General features: G+C 41.7%; 4 protein-coding genes across 4 annotated transcripts; 3 read left to right on the top strand and 1 right to left on the bottom strand.

The window, feature by feature from the left end:
- Positions 1-5,647: 5,647 nt before the first annotated feature.
- Positions 5,648-6,121, bottom strand: LOC129956739 (uncharacterized). Its single transcript, XM_056068676.1, has one exon. The coding sequence runs from the start codon at positions 6,119-6,121 to the stop codon at positions 5,648-5,650; it is 474 nt and encodes a 157-aa protein (XP_055924651.1).
- A 3,334-nt stretch (positions 6,122-9,455) lies between these two features.
- Positions 9,456-10,910, top strand: LOC129956737 (uncharacterized). Its single transcript, XM_056068675.1, has one exon. It carries the CDS (start codon positions 9,456-9,458, stop codon positions 10,908-10,910), a length of 1,455 nt encoding a protein of 484 aa, XP_055924650.1.
- A 3,195-nt stretch (positions 10,911-14,105) lies between these two features.
- LOC129956736 (uncharacterized) lies at positions 14,106-18,935 on the top strand. The gene is made up of 4 exons (XM_056068674.1): positions 14,106-15,171; positions 15,415-16,634; positions 16,740-16,976; positions 18,492-18,935. Exons 1-4 carry the CDS (start codon positions 14,106-14,108, stop codon positions 18,933-18,935), a joined length of 2,967 nt encoding a protein of 988 aa, XP_055924649.1.
- Positions 18,936-19,465: 530 nt separating this feature from the next.
- LOC129956735 (uncharacterized) lies at positions 19,466-20,368 on the top strand. The gene has a single exon (XM_056068673.1). It carries the CDS (start codon positions 19,466-19,468, stop codon positions 20,366-20,368), a length of 903 nt encoding a protein of 300 aa, XP_055924648.1.
- The last annotated feature ends 4,068 nt before the right edge of the window (positions 20,369-24,436 follow it).

Genomic DNA, 24,436 nt, shown 5'->3' with positions numbered 1-24,436 from the left:
CCTCGAACCATTTCGAAGGAAACAACTTTACAAGAACAGCTAACAGGCTGTTGGCGTCTTAGGCTACTCCGGGGGTAGCTCTCGGAATCCACCGAATTTTCTTCGGGTGGAATTCTACGCAGAAGTCCGATTCACACGAAGCTTCTCCTCCTTGGTTCACACGAAGCTTCTCTCCTTGGTTCACACGAAGCTTCTCTCCTTGGTTCACACGAAGCTTCTCTCCTTGGTTCACACGAAGCTTCTCTCCGTCTTCTTCCGAAAAATCTCACCTTTTATTTTCCTCTCAGACTCCCTGTTACCCAATCACCGTTCAGAACAACCTGAATCGTCTCTGGTCGCCCGTGGGAAAATGTCCATTGATGATTCACCCTCCACCATGGGAAAATGCAGGACATCTGGAGTGTTTGACACTGTCGCCTTTCGAAGACACGATTTATTTGCCTGGGAAACGCACGTGTGGTTCCTTATCTGGATTAGCACTAAATGGCCAGATGACCGTACTTAAAAGGAGGGTCTTCCATTTGGCAATCTGGAGGCACTTAACACTGTGGGAGTTTCGTTGATGAAGAATGGCCCGGAATGTACATTATCGAGTGTGGGAAAGAGGAATGTCACAGTGGTCACCCAGGAAGAAGCTGATTCATTACAGTATATACAACTATCTTTCCTAACTACTTTAATTTTCCAAGTTATGCTTTATTGGTAAGAGATATATTTTTGAAATAGGGCGTGTAAAAATACCTCTGTTAGTTTTTAATTCAACAACTCTTACTCTGCCCCCATATCTTTAAAATTCTAGCCATTGCCCATTTGCAAAGAGGCAAACCATTTTCCGTTCACAATACTAAACATCTAACCTTAAAGTTATTTTTTTAATTACCACCCACTTATTTCTTTGCTGTAAGTGGTTCAAATAGTCCATTTTCCAGCGTTTCCAAATTATTTGAAAACATTTGGTAGTATATTGCCAGTGCGACAATCTATTATCAGAAATATCCACAGTTTCTGATTCAGGTATTGAAGCAATTGGGCGTCCAATGATAGTGTCCAGGAGTTAAAACTTCATATTCATTAATGTTATCTGATAATGGAATTGAGGGACGTGAATTAAGTATACTTTCAATATGAATTATTATTGCTTCTAATTCTTCAATAGTTATTTTATTATTAGCTAAAGTTCTATAAAGATGATATTTAAATGATTTTACTCCTGCCTCCCATAAACCTCCGAAATTGGGGGAATGAGGGGGAATAAATTTCCATCGGATTGATTCTGCGGATAGGTAATTGGCTAAAGTCTCATTAGTCTGACAAAATAGTTTTTTAAGCGATTTAATTCTGAAGCTGCACCCTTGAAATTAGATGCATTATCTAACATCACTGTTGTAATGCGGCCTCAACGGGCGCAGATTCTCTTAAAAGATGCAATGAAAGCTTCAGTCGTCAAATCTGTTACTGTTTCTAGATGAATAGCTTTAGTTGACAAACATACAAAAATCACTACATAAACCTTTGAATATATTCCCTTTCTTTGGTTTTTAAACTTTATTTGAAAAGGACCACAAAAATCTACCCCAGAATTTAAAAATGGGGAACTTGGAGTTGCTCTCTCTGAAGTTAAATTTCCCATTAACTGTTCTGACACCCTAGGCCTTTGCCTAAAACATCTAATACAATCATGGACATTTTCCTTGAAATACCTTTAGCATTTAAGGGCCAGTATTGTAATGTAATTTGATGTAACAAACCTTTTGCACCAATATGTAGACATTTTTTATGTACATGTTCAAAAAGTAACTTAGTGAATGTTAGCTGACTGGGTGGAATTATTTGATGTTTAGATTCAAATGGCAAGTCAGAATTTTTAAGTCTACCGCCAATCCTAGTAATCCTTTTTCATCTAAGAATGGATCTAAAGATCTAAACTTACTTATTTTTGAAATATTTTTACCTTTACTTAGTGCATCTATTTCTGATTTAAATTCACTCAACTGTGCTACACTAGCTAACTATTCAGTACTTCTTTGCAGCTCCTCAGCAGTTAAATATTTACTTATTTTATTACGAGACTCTTTTGCCTTAGTGTTGTTAAAAAACCTGAAAATAAAGCCAACTATTCTAATTACTTTTATGAAATTATTTGTAAGATTAAAGAGTTATCATAAAAATTTGAATGAAAGTCATTCATGTTCAGAGTTACAACACATTTTAGTTCATCAGTAAAGGGAAAATCCTGCATGGATTGATTGTCTACTGGTTCATCAGTAAGTTCATCTGGGTATAATATTTGACCATAAGATCACTTTCCTTCCTCACGTTTTACATCTGCGGAAGAAGTGTGACAGGTCATTAAATATCCTCAAGGTACTTTCTAGAACCACCTGGGGAACAGATCGAACTTCCTTGCTCCGAATCTATCAAACAGTTGTTTTATCTCGTATTGATTACGGATGTATGGTGTATGGAACTGCGCGTTCTACCATCTTACGCAGACTTGACACTATACACCATTCTGCTTTGAGAATTTGCTCAGGAGCATTTCGCACCTCACCAGTGAATAGTTTGTATGTTCTCTGTCATCAATTACCACTTAGTTTACGACGCGAAAAATTATCCGTACAGTACTACCTTCAAGTTTTGTCTTTTCCAAAGCACCCCTTGTCTTCTATGACTTTTCCGGATAGTCTTCGGAGACTTCATAATGCTCGACCGTCTCACATCCTTCCCTTCTGTGAGAGAGCTAAATCTAACCTTCATGATTCTGAACTCCATGGTATGGTAATCCAAACTACTGATCTCTTTTTCTTTCCTCCTTGGGATATTCTCCAAATTTCCTTATTAAATCCCTTCTCTGGGTTCGGGAAGCAGGGTACTGCTCCTATTGTCTATCATAATTTATTCAATGCTCATTGCTGTCAGTATGCAAAACACTTAAAAAATTTTTACGGATGGTTCGAAGTCATATGATCATGTTGGTTGCGGTATTGTTTTTGATACCGATACATCCAGTTACCGTCTTGATACTTCTCTTTCAGTTCTATATGCTGAATTATTAGCAGTTTTTTATGCTCTTCAGAGAATTTCACTCTCTTCTGAGCGTAAATTCTGTATTTATACTGACAACATGAGTTCAATGAAATGCTTTCTAATCTCCAAAATCAGGTTCATCCAGCTGCCTTATAAATCCTGAGACTCTTAAGGACTCTACAAGACAGGGATTTTGAAATACTTTTTTGCTGGATTCCTAGCCATGTTGGAATAATAGGTAATGAGATGGCGGATAGTGCAGCAAAAAATGCTTCTTTGGTTTTGCAGCAAGATATTCCGTACAACGTTGCAAAAAATGCCTTTCCTCGTCGTGTATAGTCATTATGGCAAGAGTCATGGAATAATCAGATGAATAATAAACTCCGTTCTGTTAAACCGATTATTTCTTCCTGGCCTTGTTTACCAGTGCGAGAGTTAGATGTCAAATTGGCTAGACTCCGCATTGGCCACACACGTTTCAGCCACAAACATTTTTTATTCTGTGAACGGGCTCCTTTCTGCTCCAAATGCCAAGTGGTTTTAACGGTTTTTCACCTTTTAATTGAATGTCCTAATTTTAATCATCATCATTTGAGATTTTTTTAATACTTCATCAGCGGATATGCAAGTGCTTGTGGGGGAGCATTCCCACAAAAACCTTTTAAAATTTTTTAAAGCAAATGGATTTTACCATATTATTTAACATTTAACTTCGTTGTGTTTACCTTGTTTACAATTTTAAGACATACTGCTTTGCAATTTTATCAGTGTTTACATTCAGTTTTTACAGTTGTTTAAATTAAGTCTAAGACTACCTTTTTACCATGTGTCTGGCGCATGTACCTTGCGCCAATAAACACCAAAATCCAATCCAATCCTAAATTTTTTTATGTGGGGTTGGCTGGGTTGAAGATTTTTAGGCTGCAGTGGGTTGGATTGGAATAGGCGAGCTAAATTGGGTCGGACTGGAGAGGAGCTGGCTTAGAGCAGGAATGGTTGGTTTTAGGTTGAGTTGGAGCTGTGATGTCATGGGCTATGCAGGACTGAATGGAGTTGGCGGGCCTGAGTGGGAATCTTGTCGTGCAGGTGTTTTTCGGCGAGATGGGTTTCCGATGTTATAGGAGTGGTGGACAGTATCTGAACAGCTGTGACTCTTCATGCAGGAATTGAACCCTTTTTTCTGATCTTGGCCCTGCTGAGAGAGTTATCTGCTACCCTGGAGAACCAGGCCTGTTGGAGGTTAGCTGATGGTTTCGTTAGGTGATAATATGTAGTTAAAATGCATTCTGTTGCGTAGTGGAGTGGTGACCCTACTTCGCCGCAGGTGCAGTAAGGTTCGTCTGCTAAATTGAACCTTTTTAAGTAGGTGGGAAATGAGCCATGGCCTGTGAAGAAGAGAATTTCTTCCCTTCTCCATGGCGAAAGTTGTTGGGTGGCTTTTGGAAGAAGCTGGTAGATGAGTCTTCCTGTTTCACCATTGTCCCATTTCGTTTGCCACTTCTCCAACATGGTTCGCCTTAGACTGGACTTTATGAATGAAATTGGGTATGTTTCGGGCTAGATAGGGCTATCTGAATCGGCAGCTTGTTTGGCAAATGTATCCGCCCTCTCATTACCTGCATATCCGACGTGGGCTTTAATCCAGGATATCTTTGTTTGCATTTGTAGAGAGTATTGCAAAGATTTTCCTGGTACATTTGTTGGTGGATTTTGGATTTTTGCTGATAAGATACTAGCCCTATTGTCGACGTAGATGGTAGATGTGGATTTCAGGAATTCTGCTGCCTTGTATAGGGCAGGATCTCAGCTTGGAATACTGTGTTGTAATGGGCCAGTTTAAGTTGTTGTAGTTCCTCCATTGTTGAAGACACAGTACGCATCTCCTACTCCCTTATCCGTCTTCAATCCATCTGTGTAAATTCCATTCGAGTCCGATCTCCAGCTTCCGCCGTCAAGTGAAATCTGGTGATCTTTTAGGTGTACCGAGGGATGAGAAGTCCAGCCTGAAACCTTCTAGTTGGCTAATTTGAAGGTCGTAGTTGTTGATCGGTTTTTGAGCCTATATAACGAAATACCTCTTGCCTCTCTTTGTAGTTGGAGGTGGAGATTCCAAGATTATTTGTAGGATTGCTGTTGAGGTCGTTCTATAGGCTCCCGATACTGCTAGTAGAAACGGTCGTTGGATGGCCGCAAGTTTCCTTTGCATCCTCTCGGTGGGATCTTGACACCAGATGGATGCGCCGTGTGCAAGCATTCTTTCTATTACAGTTGAGTAGAGGATTTTTCTTTGTGCCTGTTTAACCTTTAAGAAGGCGCGTCCAAAAAATAACGTCGATGGACGCGCTGTATCTCACAGATACATGTTATATAGAGAGCCAGATTTCATGAGTTTTTCACTTGTTTATTACAATACAACATGTACTTAAAGCACAGTATATTTTCGACAAAATTACATATTTTACAATTATTAATTAATTAAAAAATACTATAACTGCAGTAAGTTCCATTCTGCTACATTCTAAGACATTCCGTTATTATTTTAAATTGTCTAAATTTTTTTGCTGCATGATAGACAGAAAAATGAAGCATGCAGCAAACATAAATAGTTTTTGCACTTTAATCAATTATACTTTGACAGTCTAGTACGCTTATCTACTGCACATGTGACACATCTTTTTCTAGTACTACTACTGACTTTATTGTCTTTTTCTCCATCGTTCTGGGCTCCCTTGTTTTGGCTGTCAGTAACACTTTTCAGTTGTTCTTGAATAGATTGTGGAAAACCAAATCCCGATTCTGATCGCCGTTTAATATGTTCATATGTCAAAGCATTGTATAACTGGTGGAGGAAATTTCGCCTACTACTAATGGAATGACCGTTACTCATATAAAGTCTTTGAGCATTTATGCCAGCGATGTTCAATATTGAGAAAAATACAGTCAACGGCCAACTTTGAGTTTTCCTTGCCACACTGTATGTTTCACACATTTTATCGACTGCATCAACACCACCTTTTGTTTGATTATAAAAGGTGATCATATCTGGTTTTTGTTCATCGCCAGTTTGCTCATCAATAGCTTTATCGAAGTGCATGCTTGATAAAACAATTACATTTTTTTCCTTTTTTAGGAACGTAACTTACAAGTGTTCCTTCCCGAAGAAATCCAAACGTGATGTTACTTCACGCTGTTTAGTTGTTTTAAGCTCTGCAGGAACAAATGATTTATTTTTTCTAACTGTCCGAACAAGCGACAATCTATCTTTCTGTAAATCAGTCAGTAGTTCAAAACTGGTAAACCAATTATCCAATGTTATGTTACGTCCACTGCCTTTGTTTAGTGATATCAACCATTTTACCACATCTTCTGGCTTATTACTTGCTGTTGGTTGGTTGGTTTATTCGGGTTTAATGGCGCAAGAGCCAATCGTATGGTTTGAGATGATATCACGTGAGAAATTTAAAATTATATTAAAGATCAGGTCAGTAAAACAGCAACAATCAAAGCATGAGAGACAAGTTAAGCAAAACAAGTTTTAATCTATATAAAATGATAAAATCCAATAGCTTTTAAAAAGTTAAAAATATACAGATGGGGAGGTTCTCCCACTAATTCTCGTATGTTAAGTGAAGTTGAGTTAAAATATTTAATGCGATGAGAATTAAAATTGGGGCACTCAGCTAAGATATGCGCAACATCAAAAACGGAGTGGCAATAGTCTGCGACAACAGTGAAGATATCTCAAGGTTAGAGAGCAGGATCAAAAACTCCGCATCTTTAAAAGACAACATCCACACCAAACAACCAGCAAATAGGCACCCGAGCATATTATATAACCTGCCGGAGGAAATGACAATAGAGAAAATCAACGAGGCCTTAAGAACAAGAGCAGGAATCTCGGAGGACCTCAAGCTGAGATTTAAACTGACAGGAAGACAAACAGGGACAGCACACTGGGTAATGGAGGCCTCCAGCGACAGCTTCCACAAGATTAAAAAACTAGGGAAGATCCCCATTAACTGGTCCATGTACCAGGTAAGGGAATTCTTCCACATCAAGAGGTGCAATAAATGCCAAGGCTTCCGCCACCTAGCCAAAGATTGCCCCAAGAACCGACCAGTCTGCGGAAGTTGCGCTGGCAACCATGAAACCAGGAGATGCAGATCCCCACACGTAGTCTGCATCAACTGTGCCATGCACAACCAACTACCCCATCAACCACTGTACGGACAACCAGAGCTGCTCCTGCTTCAAGGAAGAGGTAGCTCTGTACAAAAAGTCAAGAGACTACTACTGATGGATAAAGGTTCCTCAAACCCCACTTCCATCCTCCCAACAACCCAACTCAGCTAGCCCCCCGAGCCAAAATAGCCACATAAGAAACCGCCAACCACCCAATACCCTCCGAATACTCCAAATCAACCTAAGGACATGCTGACCTCAGCTCTGTTAGAAGCCGCTTCCAAATTCAACCCCAAAATCATAATAGCCCAAGAACCCTACATCCTAGAAGGCAAAATCTCCGGAATCCCACGGTCTTGGAAACACTACACCTCCAAGAACCAGAAAGCGGAAATCATCATCCTCCCCACCTGCTCAAAACCAGTCCTCCTTTCCACTCAAGAAAATAGTACCACAATTAAAATCCAAACCACAAAGGCCCTTTAAACATAATATCCACCTATTCCTCACCAAATGAAAACATCCAAGAAGCAATCCATGAAATAGATCAAATAATAGACGAATTAAAAGAAGAAAAAATAATAATCGGGGCTGATTGGAACGCGCATAACAGGCTTCGGGGATACTCCAACGAAGACACCAGGGGCTCACAGGTAGAAGATTTTCTTCTAGCAAAAGACCTGTTCCTCCAGAACGACGCTAACTCCCTTCCAACATTCGAGCACAACTCCTCCAAAGGCTGGCCAGACCTCACCATCACAAAAGGAACAGATATAACAAACTCCACCAAGTGGTCGGTATCGGAATTCTACTCCCATAGCGACCACAAATACATAATAATAGACATCGAAACCTCACCAATCCAGCACCACTACATCCGATTCAAAACAGCCTACGGGGGACATAAGAAAATGCTTGACTCCCTGGCCCAAACCTTGCCTGAAATAAATAAAATAAAAGAGAGCCAAAATAAAATATCACTACAGGAAGCCACAATAGCCCTCCAATCAACTATCTTCAACGCCTGCAAAATCTCATATAAAACTAAAAAAGTAAAAGGCACACCTAACAACAACTGGTGGAACCAAGACCTCCAGCTGCGGAAAAAAGAAATACAGGCGCTCAAAAGAAGAGTCCGTAAGTCCTCAACATCCGAAAAAGAAACATCCCAAACAATCCTCTCCAAAAAACAAGCAGAAATGAAGAGAGAAGCAAAGAAGGCAAAAAGAAAATCATTTCGTAATCTCTGCACCAATACAATAAATCCATATGGTCTCCCCTACAAAACAGTGGTGAAAGATAAGAACCCTCCCTCTGATCTGTTCCGACAACTGGAAGCCTCAATGGAAGGAGACATTAAAAGCTTCGCGCTGAACATCCTAAAAGAACTGTACCCCCACGACTCCTCCAACATCAACAACCATAACCCTCCACTGAACCCCACAATAGAAAAACCATTCACCAAACAAGAAATAAAAAGAATCCTCAAACAAGCCCCAATAAAGAAAGCACCAAGCCCAGATTCAATAGATTACATCATCCTCAAGGAAATCAACTCAAGATTCCCAGAAACACTCCACTCCCTCTACAACAAATGCCTCTCTCTTCACTGCTTCCCATCATCTCTAAAAAAGGGTAATATAGTTCTTTTTCACAAAACAGGCAAAGACCCCCCAAAAGTAAAATCATATAGACCAGTAACCCTGCTCTCTACAATAGGAAAAACATTAGAAAAGCTACTACTCGGAAGACTTAACCACAAGCTCAATAGACTAAACTACCTCCACAATAACCAGTTCGGATTTAGGGAAGGCAAATCGACAGACCACGCGACAAGCCACCTAATCCAAAAAATTACAGACTCCAAGCTCAGAAAGAACCATACAATAGCCCTCTCCATAGATATCCAAGGCGCCTTCGACAACCTACAATATAACTCTATTAAAAATAGTATCGACAAAATAGACCATCCCTCAAACGTCACCGAAACTCTTAAAGATATCCTCACTGACAGAAAAGTATGCCTCGAAACTCCCCAAGGAACAGTCGAATGGGACCAGAGTAAAAACTGCGCACAAGGCTCATGCACAGGCCCAATATTCTGGAACCTAGAAGCCAACGAGATCCTTTCTACTCCCTGGAGTCCAAACGTACATCTTCAAGCCTTCGCGGATGACTTTGTCTTTATAATTAGCCGGAAATAAGTTAAAAGAAACAACAGACCAAACACTAGAAACCTTCCAGGCATGGCTCAACAAACATCAATTAAAAATATCAATAGAAAAACAACTTACATACTAATAAGTAAACTGGCTAACGGACCAAGAATAAAATGGCAAGGGAAAACAACAAAAAGAAACAACTCATTTAAATACCTCGGAGTCCATATCGATTCCAAACTCAACTGGTCAGACCATCTCCAGCACATAAAGACAAAGTCATCCAACCTTATACAAAAGATTGGAAGGGTCGCCGGATCGAATTGGGGCCTCAAAAAAGACCACAGGAAAATCCTCTACAAGACCGTCACAGAGAAAATGATCCTGCATGGCTCGGTAGCATGGGCAGCCTCCCTCACCGCAAGGCAAAAACGAGCCCTCAACTCCATTCACAGGAAGTTCCTGCTAAACATCAGCAGAGCCTACTCAACAACCCCAACAGCTGCACTTCAAGTTATAGAGGGATCTCTACCGCTCTACCTAAAAGCCGAACTGGAAGCGACCTACATCAATATAACAAGGCTCAAAACAGAAGCTTCTTTAGACGGGAATCAATTTAAACCCTCCGACTACGAAGGAAAACCATCCTCAGCAAAATTCCACCCAGCAGACTTCCAAGTGGAGGAAAAAATCTCAACCGCCAAGACATATACACCACAGGACGAAATAAATATCTTCACAGATGGCTCATACCTCAACGACCAGACGGGAAGCGTGTTCTGCATATTCATCAAAGATGTAGTACAAAAAGAATGGATGGGGAAGCTGAAAAAAGAAAATTCAGTCTTTCAAGCAGAGCTAACCGCCATCAAAGAAGCGTGCCGCTGGGCCAAACACCAAAACAAACCCACAAAAATTTGGACAGACAGCGAATCAAGCCTCCACTCAATCAAAGCCATTAAAACCAATATCACAATAGCCCAAGATATTCAAGAAGACCTCCTCAAAACCAACCACATTAAATTAGGCTGGGTCAAAGCCCACTCCGCAAACGCAGGAAATGAGCTAGTAGACCAACTGGCAAAGAAAGCAACAATAGAAGGAACCCCCATTAATATCCCGCTTCCCAGGAACCAACTCAAAAAACATCTAAATGCAATAATGGTAAAAAGATGGCAAGAAGAGTGGAACGCAGGAGAAACAGGAAGATCCACATACACGATCCTCCCAAAAGTCAAAACGACTCAAACCGGATGGGAAAGGGAGGAGATCATGTTTGTAACAGGGCATGGTCCCTTCCCCACTTACCTTCACCGATTCCAACTCCGCGACAGCAGCACTTGCGGCTGTGGCGAAGAGGGCACCCCGTTTCATTACGCCACAAGCTGCCCCTTAACCACTACCTACCACTTCACCAAGCCATCACAACACCTAGAGCCAATCTGGTGGAAAAGAATAACGAGCAACAAAACATCCCGTGTAAAAATAATCCAACTAATAAGGTTCCTACAAGCAAATGAGGACATCCTCTTCACCCAATGACAAGAGCCTCCAAACCTAAACCAGTTAAAAACAACTCCCCAAATTCCAGCACTCAAAGCAAAATCATCCCCATAGAGCCAACATCCTCCTACCAGCCACACTTAACCAGTAGCCAGTCAACCCATCAGTGCCAGAACCAGCAAGCTGTCCACTAACCGTTACTAGCCAAAACTAGCAACCAGTGCAGAGACCTCTCCTCCATAGATCGAACAACGAAATGAACAACCTCTCCTGGCCAGCCTCAACATCCTCTCCCGGCCAGCCGCAACACCCTGTCCCGCAGTCTCTCCGCCAGCCAGCCAGCCACAGTAGTCCAGCCGTCAACTCGCCAGCAAATTTGAGTCTCCTCCTAACCCCAGAAACAGGCACCAAAAGTAGGGCAGTTCACTACAGCAGATCCACCAGCATCACCCTCCGGAGCCAACAAGTGACCAGCCTCCACCACCAACAACGACCGACAGTCCCTGGGCAAACCACCACCAGCAATTTAACAGCAGCCACCCCAGCATCATCTCCCACAACAGGAAATCTCACCACAGACCTTCATCGTCATCCATCTCCACCATCAGCTACAATAAAATAGCAACTCAACTCGAAGCTGTCCACATCCCATCGAACACAACCATAGACTCACCACTTTTACTTTTCATCTAATACTACCTCCTAAACTGTTAAAATCACCACCATCACGGCCTCAAATCTTGTCAGGAGGCTGCAACTGTCAAGCACCCCTCAGGGGCTCACCTTCTATAGGTGAGTACGGGTGTCCCAATCCCGAGGTTCCCAGGGATCTTTACTCCCTTTTAGTTCGCTCTCCTCTACGCCTTCTGCTTTCTGCTGTCTTTCCTTCCCTCGACGGCAAGCGAGGGAGCTCTCCATGAGAAGCTGTCGCCGCTCTGTTTGCTTCCTGCTTCTCATGGACAGCCAAAACCCCACGTGTTGGCCGTGCGTGGCGACCCATTTGAAAGACGGGTGGTGTACTGTGGTCCCCTGTACATCAATCGGCTGGTAGCTAGTCACCTGAGTGGCTAGTCTGCTAGGGATCAAGTGAAGGGGCTACTCCTTGGGCTTGGCGTTAAGGGTGGTCACTGTCCCCGGGGGTAGCTCCCAACGTATAGGTACCAGTTAGCATTATGGTAAGTGCTGAGGCTAGGAACATCTAGAGCCAGTTACTGCCATCCCTTGTTGGGCTCCGTGGTGGGCGATGCCGCTGGGCCTGAATCCCCATCAATATCGTATGGGCCGCAAAAACTTTGCTCCCTTCAGTGGGCATCTCGTAGCACCAAAACAATCTGAAAAACCATTTGATACTTTTTTTATTGTCAAGCGAATTTCAACTGAAAAAGAAACTTTCCATTCCGTTTCACCATTTTTGGTAGAAAAATCTTTAACTGGAAGCATTGGAGAAGTTGCATCTGTTCGGAAGCTTCGATCGGGCGACTTACTCGTCGAAGTGTCATCACGACAACAGTCTAATAAAATTTTAAAATTAAAATCTTTTGGACAAATACCGGTTTCTATTACTCCACATAGCTCTATGAATTCCTCGAAAGGGGTTATTACCTGCGGGGAGTTATTTAATGTTACTTTGGAGGAAATTACCGAGAAGTTGAAAAATCAGGGAGTGACACATGTCCGTCGCATAGCAATCCGGCGTGATGGACAGCTACTTAATACGAAGCACTTAATTCTAACGTTTCACTCACCAAAACTGCCAGATTCAATTAAGGCCGGCTACTTGAAATTACCCGTAAGACCTTACATACCAAATCCTCTAAGATGCTTCAAGTGCCAGCGTTTTGGCCACTCAAAGACTAACTGCCGCGGGACTTTGACTTGCGCCCGTTGCGCAGTAGCTGGCCACGAGAGCACTGACTGCAAATCAAAAGAAGCCTGTGTGAATTGTAAAGGGGATCATACATCTTTCTCACGATCTTGCCCTAAATGGAAAGTTGAGAAAGAAATTATAACAACTAAAGTGAAAAAAGATATAACATATCCCGAGGCCAGACGTTTGGTATTAGGACAAATGCCAAAGGAAGGTCGAACGTATGCTTCTGTAACAAAGACACCCCTTGCAACTTCTAGTACACAAACCAAACATGTTGTCATAGTCTCTACTGACTCTGATTCAGATCAACTCTCCAGTCCTAAAAAAGAAAATTCTGCCACAAAATTGAAGAAGAAAAAGGTATCCAAATCACAAAAAGCTTTAACCTTGAAGCTTTCTAAAAGAGGCAACCAGCTAGGGGCATTAAAATCAAGGCGTTCTCTAGCTCTTGATCTAGGCAAAGCTGGTCTTGCTACTAAAGATTTACCCTCATTATTTGGAAATCCATCTACCACCGAGCTTTTAAAAATCCATCCTTCTGATGAGGACGATTTCCAAATGAGTTGCGAATTATCAGCAACTTCCATTACTGGTATTGACAAAACCCCTCCTCCTGTTAATTAATGGTTTTTTTCGCTTCGTGGAATTGTCGCGGCATTCGGACAAAGCTAACTGACATTAAAGCTCTCATTAATAAATCAAATCCTGTTTGCGTAGCTCTTCAAGAGACATTTTTGAAACCAAATATTCACTTCAAATTAAGAGGTTATAATTGTGCAAGGAAGGATAACGAAACTGGTGCATCATTCTCTGGTGGAGTGTGCATTTTAACCTCCAACTTTTATCCCAGTACTATCCTTAATCTACGAACTAACTTGCAAGCTGTGGCTGTGCAGATTCATGTCAAATCCTTAGTCACGGTCTGTTGCCTTTACTTGCCTCCAAATGAGGTTATTTCGCAGGATGATTTGAATACTTTGGTTGATCAGCTTCCAACTCCTTTCATTTTGCTTGGTGATTTTAACGGGCATAGTACTTTGTGGGGTTCGGATAGCACTAACTCCCGTGGGCGACAGATAGAACAATTCATTTCTGATAACTGTCTCTGTCTGCTCAATAACAACGAAAAGACATACTTTCATGAACCCACTCGTACTTTCCATTCCCTTGACCTCGCTATTTCCTCTCCGGCAATTTTCCCATTATTGAATTTGTCAGTTGAAAGTGATTTACATAATAGTGATCATTTTCCTCTTGTCATCTCTCATGATGATAATTGTAATTTGGTGCAAAGCCCACCAACATACATTTTCCAAAAAGCAGATTGGGCTACATTTACTAAGCTTGCATTGATTACAGAAGAAATGATTTCATTTGCCGATATTAGTGAGACTGTCCAAAATGTCACTGATTGCATTATTAAGGCCGCTGATGCTTCAATTCCAAAGCGTACCCCTCTTCCACGCAAATTTCGCAAACCATGGTGGAATGATGAATGTCGTAATGCTTATAAGGAACAAAGAAAATGTTGGGGTATTTTCCGCAGGTATCCTACCACGGAAAATCTTGTTGCATTTAAAAGAGCAAGAGCAAATGCTCGTCGAATTCGGCGCCGCAGTCAAAAAGAATCTTGGCAAAGTTTTATATCCACCATCACTTCCAATACATCTAGTGCACAGTTGTGGAAGAAAGTTAAAGCGGCAAACGGAATTTATAAAGAATTCGCTTTCCCCATCTTAAATACAGAAACGGCTTCATATTCCTCGCCACTTGATATTGCAAATGTTATTGGAGAAACCTTCGCTGATGTTTCAAGCTCTGTTCCTAATAATCCGACTTTTCGTGCGATTAAGAGACAAGCTGAACAAGTGCCTTTGAAGTTTAGAACCCGCAGGGTCCTCTCTTATAACTATAACTTTAAGATATTGGAATTAAGGAACGCTCTTTCTCATACTCGAGATACTAGCCCAGGTGTCGACGGGATTACCTACAGTATGCTTCGACATTTAGACGAAACCTCTCTTTTGCACCTCCTGCACTTGTTTAACAGAATCTGGAGTGAGCAAACTTTTCCTGAACAATGGTATGAAGCCATTGTGATACCTATCCTTAAACCTGGAAAGGTTCCTACCAATCCCTCAAACTATAGGCCAATTGCTTTAACTAGTTGTCTCTGTAAAACGCTCGAACGCATGGTAAATGCCCGTTTACTCTATGAACTGGAGAAAAATGGGTATATCTCACCTTTCCAAAGTGGTTTCCGTCGAGGACGTTCTACCAATGACAACTTGGTTATGCTTGAATCTCAAATTCGAAATGCATTCGTCCGGAGAAACCATCTAGTTTCTATATTCTTCGATATAGAAAAGGCGTACGATCGTACGTGGCGGTATGGTATCCTCCGTACTTTAGGTGATTTTGGTTTTAAAGGTAACTTGCCAGTTTTTATTCAAAATTTTTTAAAATTTCGTACATTTCGAGTCCGTATTGGTAATACATTTTCGCATCATTTTATTCAAAGTGAGGGTGTTCCTCAGGGAAGTGTTTTGAGTGTCACCCTTTTTATTCTCCATATAAGCCAAATTATTCATGTTTTACCATCATCCGTTTGTGGAACACTATATGTGGATGATCTACAAGTCTCCTGCCAGGGGTCTAATATGGTTTTAATAGAGCGACAACTTCAGAGGGCTGTTAACAAACTAATTTCATGGTGTGATGAGAATGGACACACGCTTTCCCCTGAAAAGAGCCGCTGTGTACACTTTTGTCGGAAACGGAGTCTTCATCCTGATCCTGTAATACAAATTCGAGGTGTTGATATTCCAGTCGTTGAGGAAGTACGTTTCTTAGGAGTCATATTTGACCGGAAACTCACTTTCCTTTCGCATGTTCTTCATCTGCGAAAGAGGTGTGAAAAATCCCTCAACATCCTAAAAGTTCTCTCGACTACAAGATGGGGGGCAGATCGAACATCTTTACTTCGTATCTATCAGTCTGTTATTCTGTCGAGAATTGATTATGGATGCGAAATATATGGTACAGCTCGTTCTGGTGTTCTCCGAAATTTAGACACAGTACACAACAGTGCTTTGCGTATATGTTCTGGAGCTTTTCGTACATCACCAGTTCATAGTTTGAATGTGATCTGTCATCAACTTCCACTTTATCTGAGACGGAAAAAATTATCTGAACTATATTTTTTCCGTATTGAATCTTCTATAAATCACCCTATTCGTAGAATTAATTTACCCATTGGCCTGGGACGATTATATAATGCACGTCCTTCTAATATCCTACCCTTTCGTGAAAGGGTAAAAAGAGCTTTTGCTGATGTAAATATTTTAAATCTGCAGATTCATAATACTACTGCTCTTGCTTTGCCACCCTGGGATGTCCCAGAAATATCATATCTTAACCCTTTTCTCACCTATGACAAGTCTACCACTTCATCTATTGTCTTTCAACAACTTTTTTTATATCACCGCAATGAATACTCTACGCACATTCCTGTTTTTACGGATGGCTCAAAGACAGCTTATCATGTGGGTTGTGCTGTCGTCATTGCTGAGGACACAAGCAGTTTTCAATTGAGTACTTTGTGTTCGGTTTTAACTGCTGAACTAATGGCAATTATGATTGCTCTTGAAAAAATTTCTAATCTCAGTGACCATAAATTCTGCATTTATTCTGATAGTATGAGTGCTCTGGAAGCCCTCAGCCATCCTCATACTAAAACACATCCACTAGCTATAGATATCCTACATCTTTGGAGAAATTTGCAAACTCGGAATTACCAAATTTTATTTTGTTGGTTGCCAGGCCACGCTGGCATTTTTGGCAATGAATCTGCCGATGCTGCAGCAAAGGCAGCATCCACTTCTCTACAACGAGCTATTCCATACAGAGATTTAAAAAAATATATTTCTCAACGTATTTTTTATTTATGGAAAGAATCATGGGATTTGCAGATTTCTAATAAGCTGCATTCTATTCAGCCTGACATCACTTTGTGGCCGGTAGTTCCAGTACGCGAGTTGGACGTCAAATTGACTCGGCTTCGCATTGGCCATACTCGCCTCACACATAAACATCTTCTATTTGGTGAGCGATGTCCAGTCTGTAATGCGTGTGATGTTAATTTAACTGTCACTCATATTTTATCAGAATGTCCAATTTTTAATTCTCATCGATTACATTTATTCGGTACATCATCTTCAAACATTCGTGACTTGGTGGGAGAACATCCCCATCCAAATATTTTTACTTTCTTGAAAGAAATTGGTTTTTTCCATTTTATTTAACTAGTAAAATTTTATCTCCACATTTCTTGGTTTTGCAAATTTTACTTTAACTTTTTAGAACTCCACTGAATATTTTTTATATTTAACCATATGTTTGGCGCAGCTTAGCCAGATTTGGCTCTTGTGCCACAAAATCCAAAATAACTAACTAACTAACTAGCAACTGTCAAGCACCAATGTAAATATTTGTAAATTTTCCATTTTTTGTATCCTTTGTATATTTAATCAAGTCTGTAATTTTTTTTGAACTAATAAAGTTGTTCGGGGTGCGGTCCCGAGTTAGGCGCAACTGGGCCCCTGAGGGTGGGGTAGCTCTTTTTATCCACGTACACCCACTCAACCGATAAGGAACCTCCAAGGTTCCACGCTCGGGGATGTACTGTGGTGTTAATGTCTGGAGCAACCAACTTTAATATAACATGTAAACCCCTTAATGACCCTCCCAACCCGAAAAATCAAACCAATAACTCTTTAATTTTAATTTTTATTCAAGATTTTATATAAAAGGCCGCCCCAAAACATAGTGGATGATGTACAACACCGAAATAACTCAGCTCTAAATTAACCTTCCTCCCCCAAATTTTACAAACAAACCCTCCGATAGCATCCCTTTCCTCCCCCCCCCAGTCCATCGTTACCTTTTAATAATTTAAAATATTTTTTTAACCTAATAAATGAAATAAAGATTTTCAAAATCAACAAGCAACTATAATTGCTGGATCCACAGAGTACTTGCGAAGGGCTTAGTCAAACATCAACTAACTCTATGGAGGAATAAGGTTGCAAGTCCGCTCTAGCAGGACCTTCCTAAAATTTTTTTAGCCCCCCCCCAACTCTTCAAACTTTAATATAACATGCAAACCCCTTAATGACCCTCCCAACTCGAAAAATCTAATCAATAGCTCTTTAATTTTAATTCTTATTTAAGCTTTAATATAAAAGGCCGCCTCAAATGATAGTTGATAATGTGCTACAAATTAAAAACCCAATAACTCAGCCCCAATTTCAACCTTTCTCCACCAAATCTTAAACTCTAACTCTCCATCTCAATTCCTCCCATTTCCCCATAAACAAATCAATAAAAGCAGCAGGGGTAAAGGTAAGAAATGCAGGTTTGTTGTGCGCATCTCTCGGCACGGTATCTGGGCACGCGAGCCCCAGTCGCTACAGCCATTCATCTGTTAGAAAGTTAATCTTTTAACCAACCCTCCTGTATCCTGTGCATTTCCTCCTCAATCAAATAATGCAGAACTCTCAAGAAATTCCGGATCTAGCAGATCTACCCTTGTTCCCCCATCAGGAAAACAAGATCGGCTGCATCCATTATATCCAGCTTCTCTAAATCGGAGCAGACCCCAATAGAAGAGAATATCACTACACAGGCTCTCCTAGACCAACTGAGAGCAGTAGTGAACCTAAAAAAAAGACACCCGTTACTATCTTAAGGCAGATAATAGGGAGTTAGCCAACAAATTGCTTGACCAACTCACAACAACAATAAATCACCTGGAGATATATAACCCAGGGCTCCCAACAACAAAGGAAGACAGAAGCCAGCAAACGGAGCCGGTAACCACCACCGACGATGTCTGTCCCAATAAAAGAATCTCCTACGCACAAGCAGCGAAACCGAAAAAGGAATCTAAAACCGTCCTCTTATACCCAACTAAGGAGAGAAAGACGGACCTTGTCAACATCCTGAAGAAGGAAGTGGCCCCTACAACAAACATTAAAATAAATCAAGTGAGAAGGCTGCAAAAGCAGGGAATTGCCATTGATTGCAACTCGGAAAAAGACCAAGCCAAGCTTCTACCCTCTGCAAGAAACCATCAGGCCAATACAAGTAGAGAGGAAGCTTCCGAGGCTAATTTCATATGGGTTCCACCATGAAACCAAAAGAGGACATCGAAGAAGGTCTACGCCTTAACTTCGATTCTCCCCTGTCATATGAAGTGAAGATTCTCTTCCCTATCAACGGCAAGACAGGAAAAGTCCACTTGGTTTTCCAAGCTCCCCAACCCATCTGCCAAACAATCAGGAGCAGAAGGGGCAAAATCATTTACGAGTGGGAGAACCATAGGGTTGAGCCCTTTAGAAGCGTGAGGAGATGCTCGAAATGTCAGGCATTCGACCACACAGCTTCTAAGTGCGATGCCAAATTCCTCTACTGCGCCTTTTGCGCGGGGAACCACCACCAACATGAATGCACAAATCGCACTCCGAAATGTATCAATTGCATGGACGGAACCACCGGACCAATAGAAGGTTACCGGTTAATCATCCATCCAACCACCTAGATTGCTCAATATTCAAGTACAAGACAAAAACAGCAGAGAGAGCCTCCACCTTCTAAACATCTAGAAAAAATGCAAAACCCTCAGCCCTTTAATACCCAAAATTCCTCAGAAAATAAAATAAAAATGATTCAAATCAACCTAGGCAAGGCCAAAGCAGCCACAGACATCCTTCTTCCAACAGCAATAAAATTAAAAACAGATATCATTGCCTTGCAAGAACCGCACCAAAACAATTGTCAGATTAAAGGCCTAACCAACTCCTGGCCATTGTTCAGCTCAATCAACAGGAAAGCCGCAATAGCCATCACTAATCCAGTCATCAATATAGCATTAATAGAAATAAAAACGAATACCGTAGCAATTAAAATCCAAACATCACCTCTTCCAACAACAGTAATCTCTGCATACTCATCCCCAGCCTCCAATATTCAAGAAACCCTAGAAGAAATTCAAGAAATAATCAACGCCTTGCCTAGGGAACAACTAATCATAGCAGCAGATCTAAATGGGCACAACAACCTCTGGGGTTATGAACATAATGACCTCAGAGGTAACCAAATCTTAGATTTCGCCTTGGCCAACAGCCTCTTCATTGTAAACAAGCAGGACGCTCCACCTACATTCCAGCACTGCGGAACAAGAGGATGGCCAGACCTCACCTTTTGCAGCCAGAATCTAATCAATTCGATAGCCAAATGGGCAGTCCTGGAAGAACCGTCCCTCAGTGACCACAAATATATAGAAACAACAATAGCCTCAAGCCACTTGTCCTCCACAATAACTAGATTCAAAACTAAATATGGTAATCACAAGAAAGTGTTAAAATCCCTCCAACCAAGCGTCAGTCAAATTATGCAAGCAATCAACAATAGTACCACCCACCAACAACTCAACGAAGCCACCACCCTACACCAAAACCAAATAATAGCTGCTTGCAAAAAATACCTACAAACTAAAAAATCGGAAACAACTGCAACAACCCAACTGGTTCACCAGCAAACTGGAAATACAAAAAAACAGGCTTAAGGCACTGAGGAGACGAGCCCAAAGATCAACAAAAGACCGCCAAGCCCAGTTCCTGCTCCTTAAAAAAGAAACAACAACATACATGAGAAATGTTAGACAAGCAAGGAAAGCGGGATGGAAAGGCTTCTGTTCCCAGGCCAATAACCCATTTGGCAAACACTATAAAGCAGCCTTCAGGTCAACAATCACACCGGCCCACTTGGTCCTACTCAAGGGCAAAGAAGCTGCAGGGGGACATTTTAAAATAGCGAATAACATCTTAGAAGAAATCTTCCCCCACCCAGCATCATCCGCATCATCACCACCCTTCACTAGCTCAACACCAGATGACAGCCCATTCTCTAAATCAGAAATAAACAGGGTTGTCAATGGCCTACCAAAAGGAAAAGCTCCAGGGCTGGATGGCATAGACAACATAGTCATCCAGCAAATCAACAAAAAATTTCCGGACCCACTTAAAATTGGCAACATAATACTATTTCAAAAACTTGGCAAACCAACAAACGAACCAACTTCTTACCGCCCAATTTCTCTACTACCTACAATAGGCAAAGTACTTGAAAAATTACTTACCCAACGTCTAACATATCACCTGGAAAAAAATAGTCATATCAACAATAGTCAATACGGGTTCCGTGAGGGGAAATCTGTGGACATGGCCATCGACAACCTCATCAATAATATAGAAGAAGCCAAAAGAAACAAGAATCACATCCTATTCCTCTCCATTAATAATATTCCAACACGAACTATCTCTAAATTAAAGGCAAGTAAATGCGCTTACCTTTGTTTTGTTGGTTGGAATCTCTTTTTGGTTACATACTGGTGTTGTTGTCTCCATCTGCAGCTGAAAATCTCAAATATCTAATTAGTGGCAGGTTCAGTGACTGTATGACTCATTAACATGGGGAACTTTTCTTTAAGAATATTATTTTAATAGTTACTTGATTATATGTTACATGATTAAGAATATATTTACAAGTTAAAAGAGTATAAAACGCGTTCGTTGGTTGCCGCCAAATCGAGAGGAAGTCAACAAACCCCTGGTGGTGAGAAGGGAAAGTTCTTCACAGTTAAAACTGGTTACAGTTAATGCCTGGTATCCAACAGATATCAACGGTGCGTTCGACAATTTCCAGCACTGCAATATCCTGAACTACCTGTTCGAAACCAATACCCCGACCAACATCAAATTAATATTTGAGGACCTCAACAACAGGAAAGTCGTCCTCAACACTGCAGAAGGGCTAGCACTGCGGGCACAGAGGCAGGGCTGCCCACAGGGTTCCTGTAGTGGACCTGCCCTCTAGAACCTCGTTGCAAACGACATCCTGCAACAGGACTGGCCCGAGAACACCACCATCCAAGCCTTTACGCACGACTTCGCAATAGTAACTTACGCTCCCACCAAAAACTTAATAGAAGACCAAACCAACGCAACAATAGATAAATTCCAAACATGGGCTAAGAAAAACAACTTAGAAATTGCAACAAATAAAACCAGCTTTTCTTTTTAGCAAACTAGTAAAAGGTCCAACCATCAAATGCAACGGCCAATCAATCAAAAGAAATAACTCATTAAAATACCTAGGTCTTCAAATAGACGACAAACTGAACTGGAACGCACACCTTCAATATCAAGCCACGAGAGCAGCTATCCTGCACCAAAATCTACTAAAAATAGCAGAGAATTCCTGGGGAATTAAAAAATCCCATAGGAAAACCCTGTATCTCAGTCATCGAGAGAATGCTTGCCCACGGCGCAATCATCTGGTGTCAAAATCTTGCTGCCATTCAAAGGCCTTTTCTCCTAGCCATCTCAGGAGCCTATAGAACGACCTCCACTGCAGCGCTGCAGACCATACTGGAAATTCCTCCTCTCCACCTCCAACTACAAAGAGAGGCGAAAGGCATCTCGGTCCATAGGCTCCACAATAATAACAACAGTCTCAACATCGACCCCAACGAAGTGGACAGCAAGTTAACCGGCTGGACCTCTCATCCCTCGGTGCACCTTCAGGATCGCCAAATCTCATTAGAGGACGGAGGAAGTTTTTTCGATATCAATGGAATATACACAGACGGCTAGAAGACAGAAAAAGGTGTCGGAGCAACCTTCTGTGTATTATAAAATGGATATCCAACGAGTACTTGGAGCAACCTTCTGTGTATTATAAAATGGATATCCAACGAGTACTTGGACATCAAATTTGGAAGAATATAATACCGTCTTCCAAGCCGAAATCCTGGCACTCTACAAGGCGGTCAATTACATCAACGATAACCATCTACGTTGACAACAAAGCCAGCATCCAAGCAGCCGCCAATCCAAAATTAAAGAATAGGAAAGCCAGAGAGATATTCAAAATCCTGGCCTCCAATAATAATGTCAACATCTCTTGGATCAAGGCCCACACCGGACATGCCGGCAACGAATCTGCAGACAAACAGGCAGCAGAATCCGACCAAGATATCCAGCCAGAGCCATACCCAATATCTTATATCGAGACCACTCTGCGCCAAGCCATGTTGGAAAAATGGCAAAGGGAATGGGACTTTCGTGATACAGGAAGAAATATCCACCTTCTAATCCCCAAGGTCACTCTTCAGCTCACGCCATGGAGAAGAGAAGAAATCCTCTTCTTCACCGGCCATGGACCATTCCCTACCTACCTAAAAAGATTCAACCTTGCTGCGGATAACCTGTGTACCTACGGTGAGGTTGGATCTCCACTCCATTTTGCCACAGAGTGTCTCTTAACCACCTCATTTCATCTGAGGAAACCAACTCAAAACCTGATCCAGGTATGGCTCTCCAGGGTTGCAGGCAACCTTCTATCAAGGCTGAAAAATTACCAACGTTCCTGCACGATGAATCCGCCCTCTTCCACCATTAGAGGGATCTTTCCACCACCCAATCGTCCTTCAACAACCTGCAGGCCAGCCTGTCCGACATCTCTCAACCAGACTTACTTCCTCCAACGGCCCTCTCCACACAGGTCTCCTCTACCACAACGACTCTCCTGCCTCCATCGGCCATCCTCTCATCTTTAACCACATCCACACCAACTGCTCTCCCAATCCACTTCTCACTAATGGACTACACCACTCAACTCATCATCTCCATTCCACTTTCAGCAACCCCATAGTCATCATTCAGCTCCACTTCCAGACCGCCTTCTCATCCTCATCTATAGACTTCACCTGCCAACCACCAGCTCCTTCTCACCATCAGCAACCACACCTCAACTTTGCAACCAGTCTCGCCACAAGCTGTAGAAGCAAGTCCCCATAATCACCAACTGCCATCCAGCTACATCATCCAAATCCTCATCGACCCATCCAGACCGAACCCTCATCAGATCAGTACTTCAACCTCACCTCTCCAGGCTCTCAGCACCCCAGCCCATCATATCAGCCAACCAAACCCACCGACCAAGTACAGTACCATCTGCTTCATGGACGAACTCTCCATACCTCTCGCTTCAATTCTTTTCATTTTTATTTTATTTTTCTGATCATCAAATACAACATCCCAACATAACCAATAGTCCAATGGAAACAAACATCACCAATCATCTAAAAATGGTCCCAACTACTGTCTGGGGGACTGCATCTGTAATCTGCTATATACCCCATCTGTGAAAATATTGTATGTACTGTAAATATTGTAATTACCTTAAAATATGTAACCCAGTTTTCTAAGAAAAAAAAAGTTGTTCGGGGTGCAGCGTTCGGCGTGGGATGCGAAGGGGATTCCTGAAAGACAAGGTTAGTCTCTTCCTCTCCATGTCCACCCAACTGTGTGAATAATCGTAAAGATTATAGTCGCAGGGACATGGAGAGGTGTTATGTCTGGAGCAACCACTTCGAGTTGAACTTCCGAAGAGGAAAGACGTGTAAAGTTGAGCTCCTGGTGTCAGCGCACCGTGGATAGCGCGCAACAGGTGAAAAGTGCAAAAATAACCAATATCTCAACGAAATATCAACCGATCTCCTCAATTCTTGTTTTAAATTGTGCAAAAGTGTGCGGGCAACGATTGTGTGTGCATTATTTCTGTGTATAAA

Source organism: Argiope bruennichi, chromosome 11 (assembly GCF_947563725.1).
Source record: "Argiope bruennichi chromosome 11, qqArgBrue1.1, whole genome shotgun sequence".
NCBI classification, from domain to species: domain Eukaryota; kingdom Metazoa; phylum Arthropoda; class Arachnida; order Araneae; family Araneidae; genus Argiope; species Argiope bruennichi.
Note: the sequence above shows the minus strand (reverse complement) of the source record. Positions and strands in the feature narration are given on the sequence as shown.

What these genes read in the sequence shown, in the direction of transcription:
- LOC129956736 (XM_056068674.1), top strand. Translation starts at nt 14,106, where the DNA reads ATGATTTCATTTGCCGATATTAGTGAGACTGTCCAAAATGTCACTGAT. An exon ending in CATCCACTTCTCTACAACGA is followed by an intron (nt 16,635 to 16,739) that starts GCTATTCCATAC and finishes CATTCTATTCAG; the next exon opens with CCTGACATCACTTTGTGGCC. An exon ending in CTTCAAACATTCGTGACTTG is followed by an intron (nt 16,977 to 18,491) that starts GTGGGAGAACAT and finishes TACTATCTTAAG; the next exon opens with GCAGATAATAGGGAGTTAGC.
- LOC129956737 (XM_056068675.1), top strand. Translation starts at nt 9,456, where the DNA reads ATGGCTCAACAAACATCAATTAAAAATATCAATAGAAAAACAACTTAC.
- LOC129956735 (XM_056068673.1), top strand. Translation starts at nt 19,466, where the DNA reads ATGATTCAAATCAACCTAGGCAAGGCCAAAGCAGCCACAGACATCCTT.
- LOC129956739 (XM_056068676.1), bottom strand. Translation starts at nt 6,121, where the DNA reads ATGCACTTCGATAAAGCTATTGATGAGCAAACTGGCGATGAACAAAAA.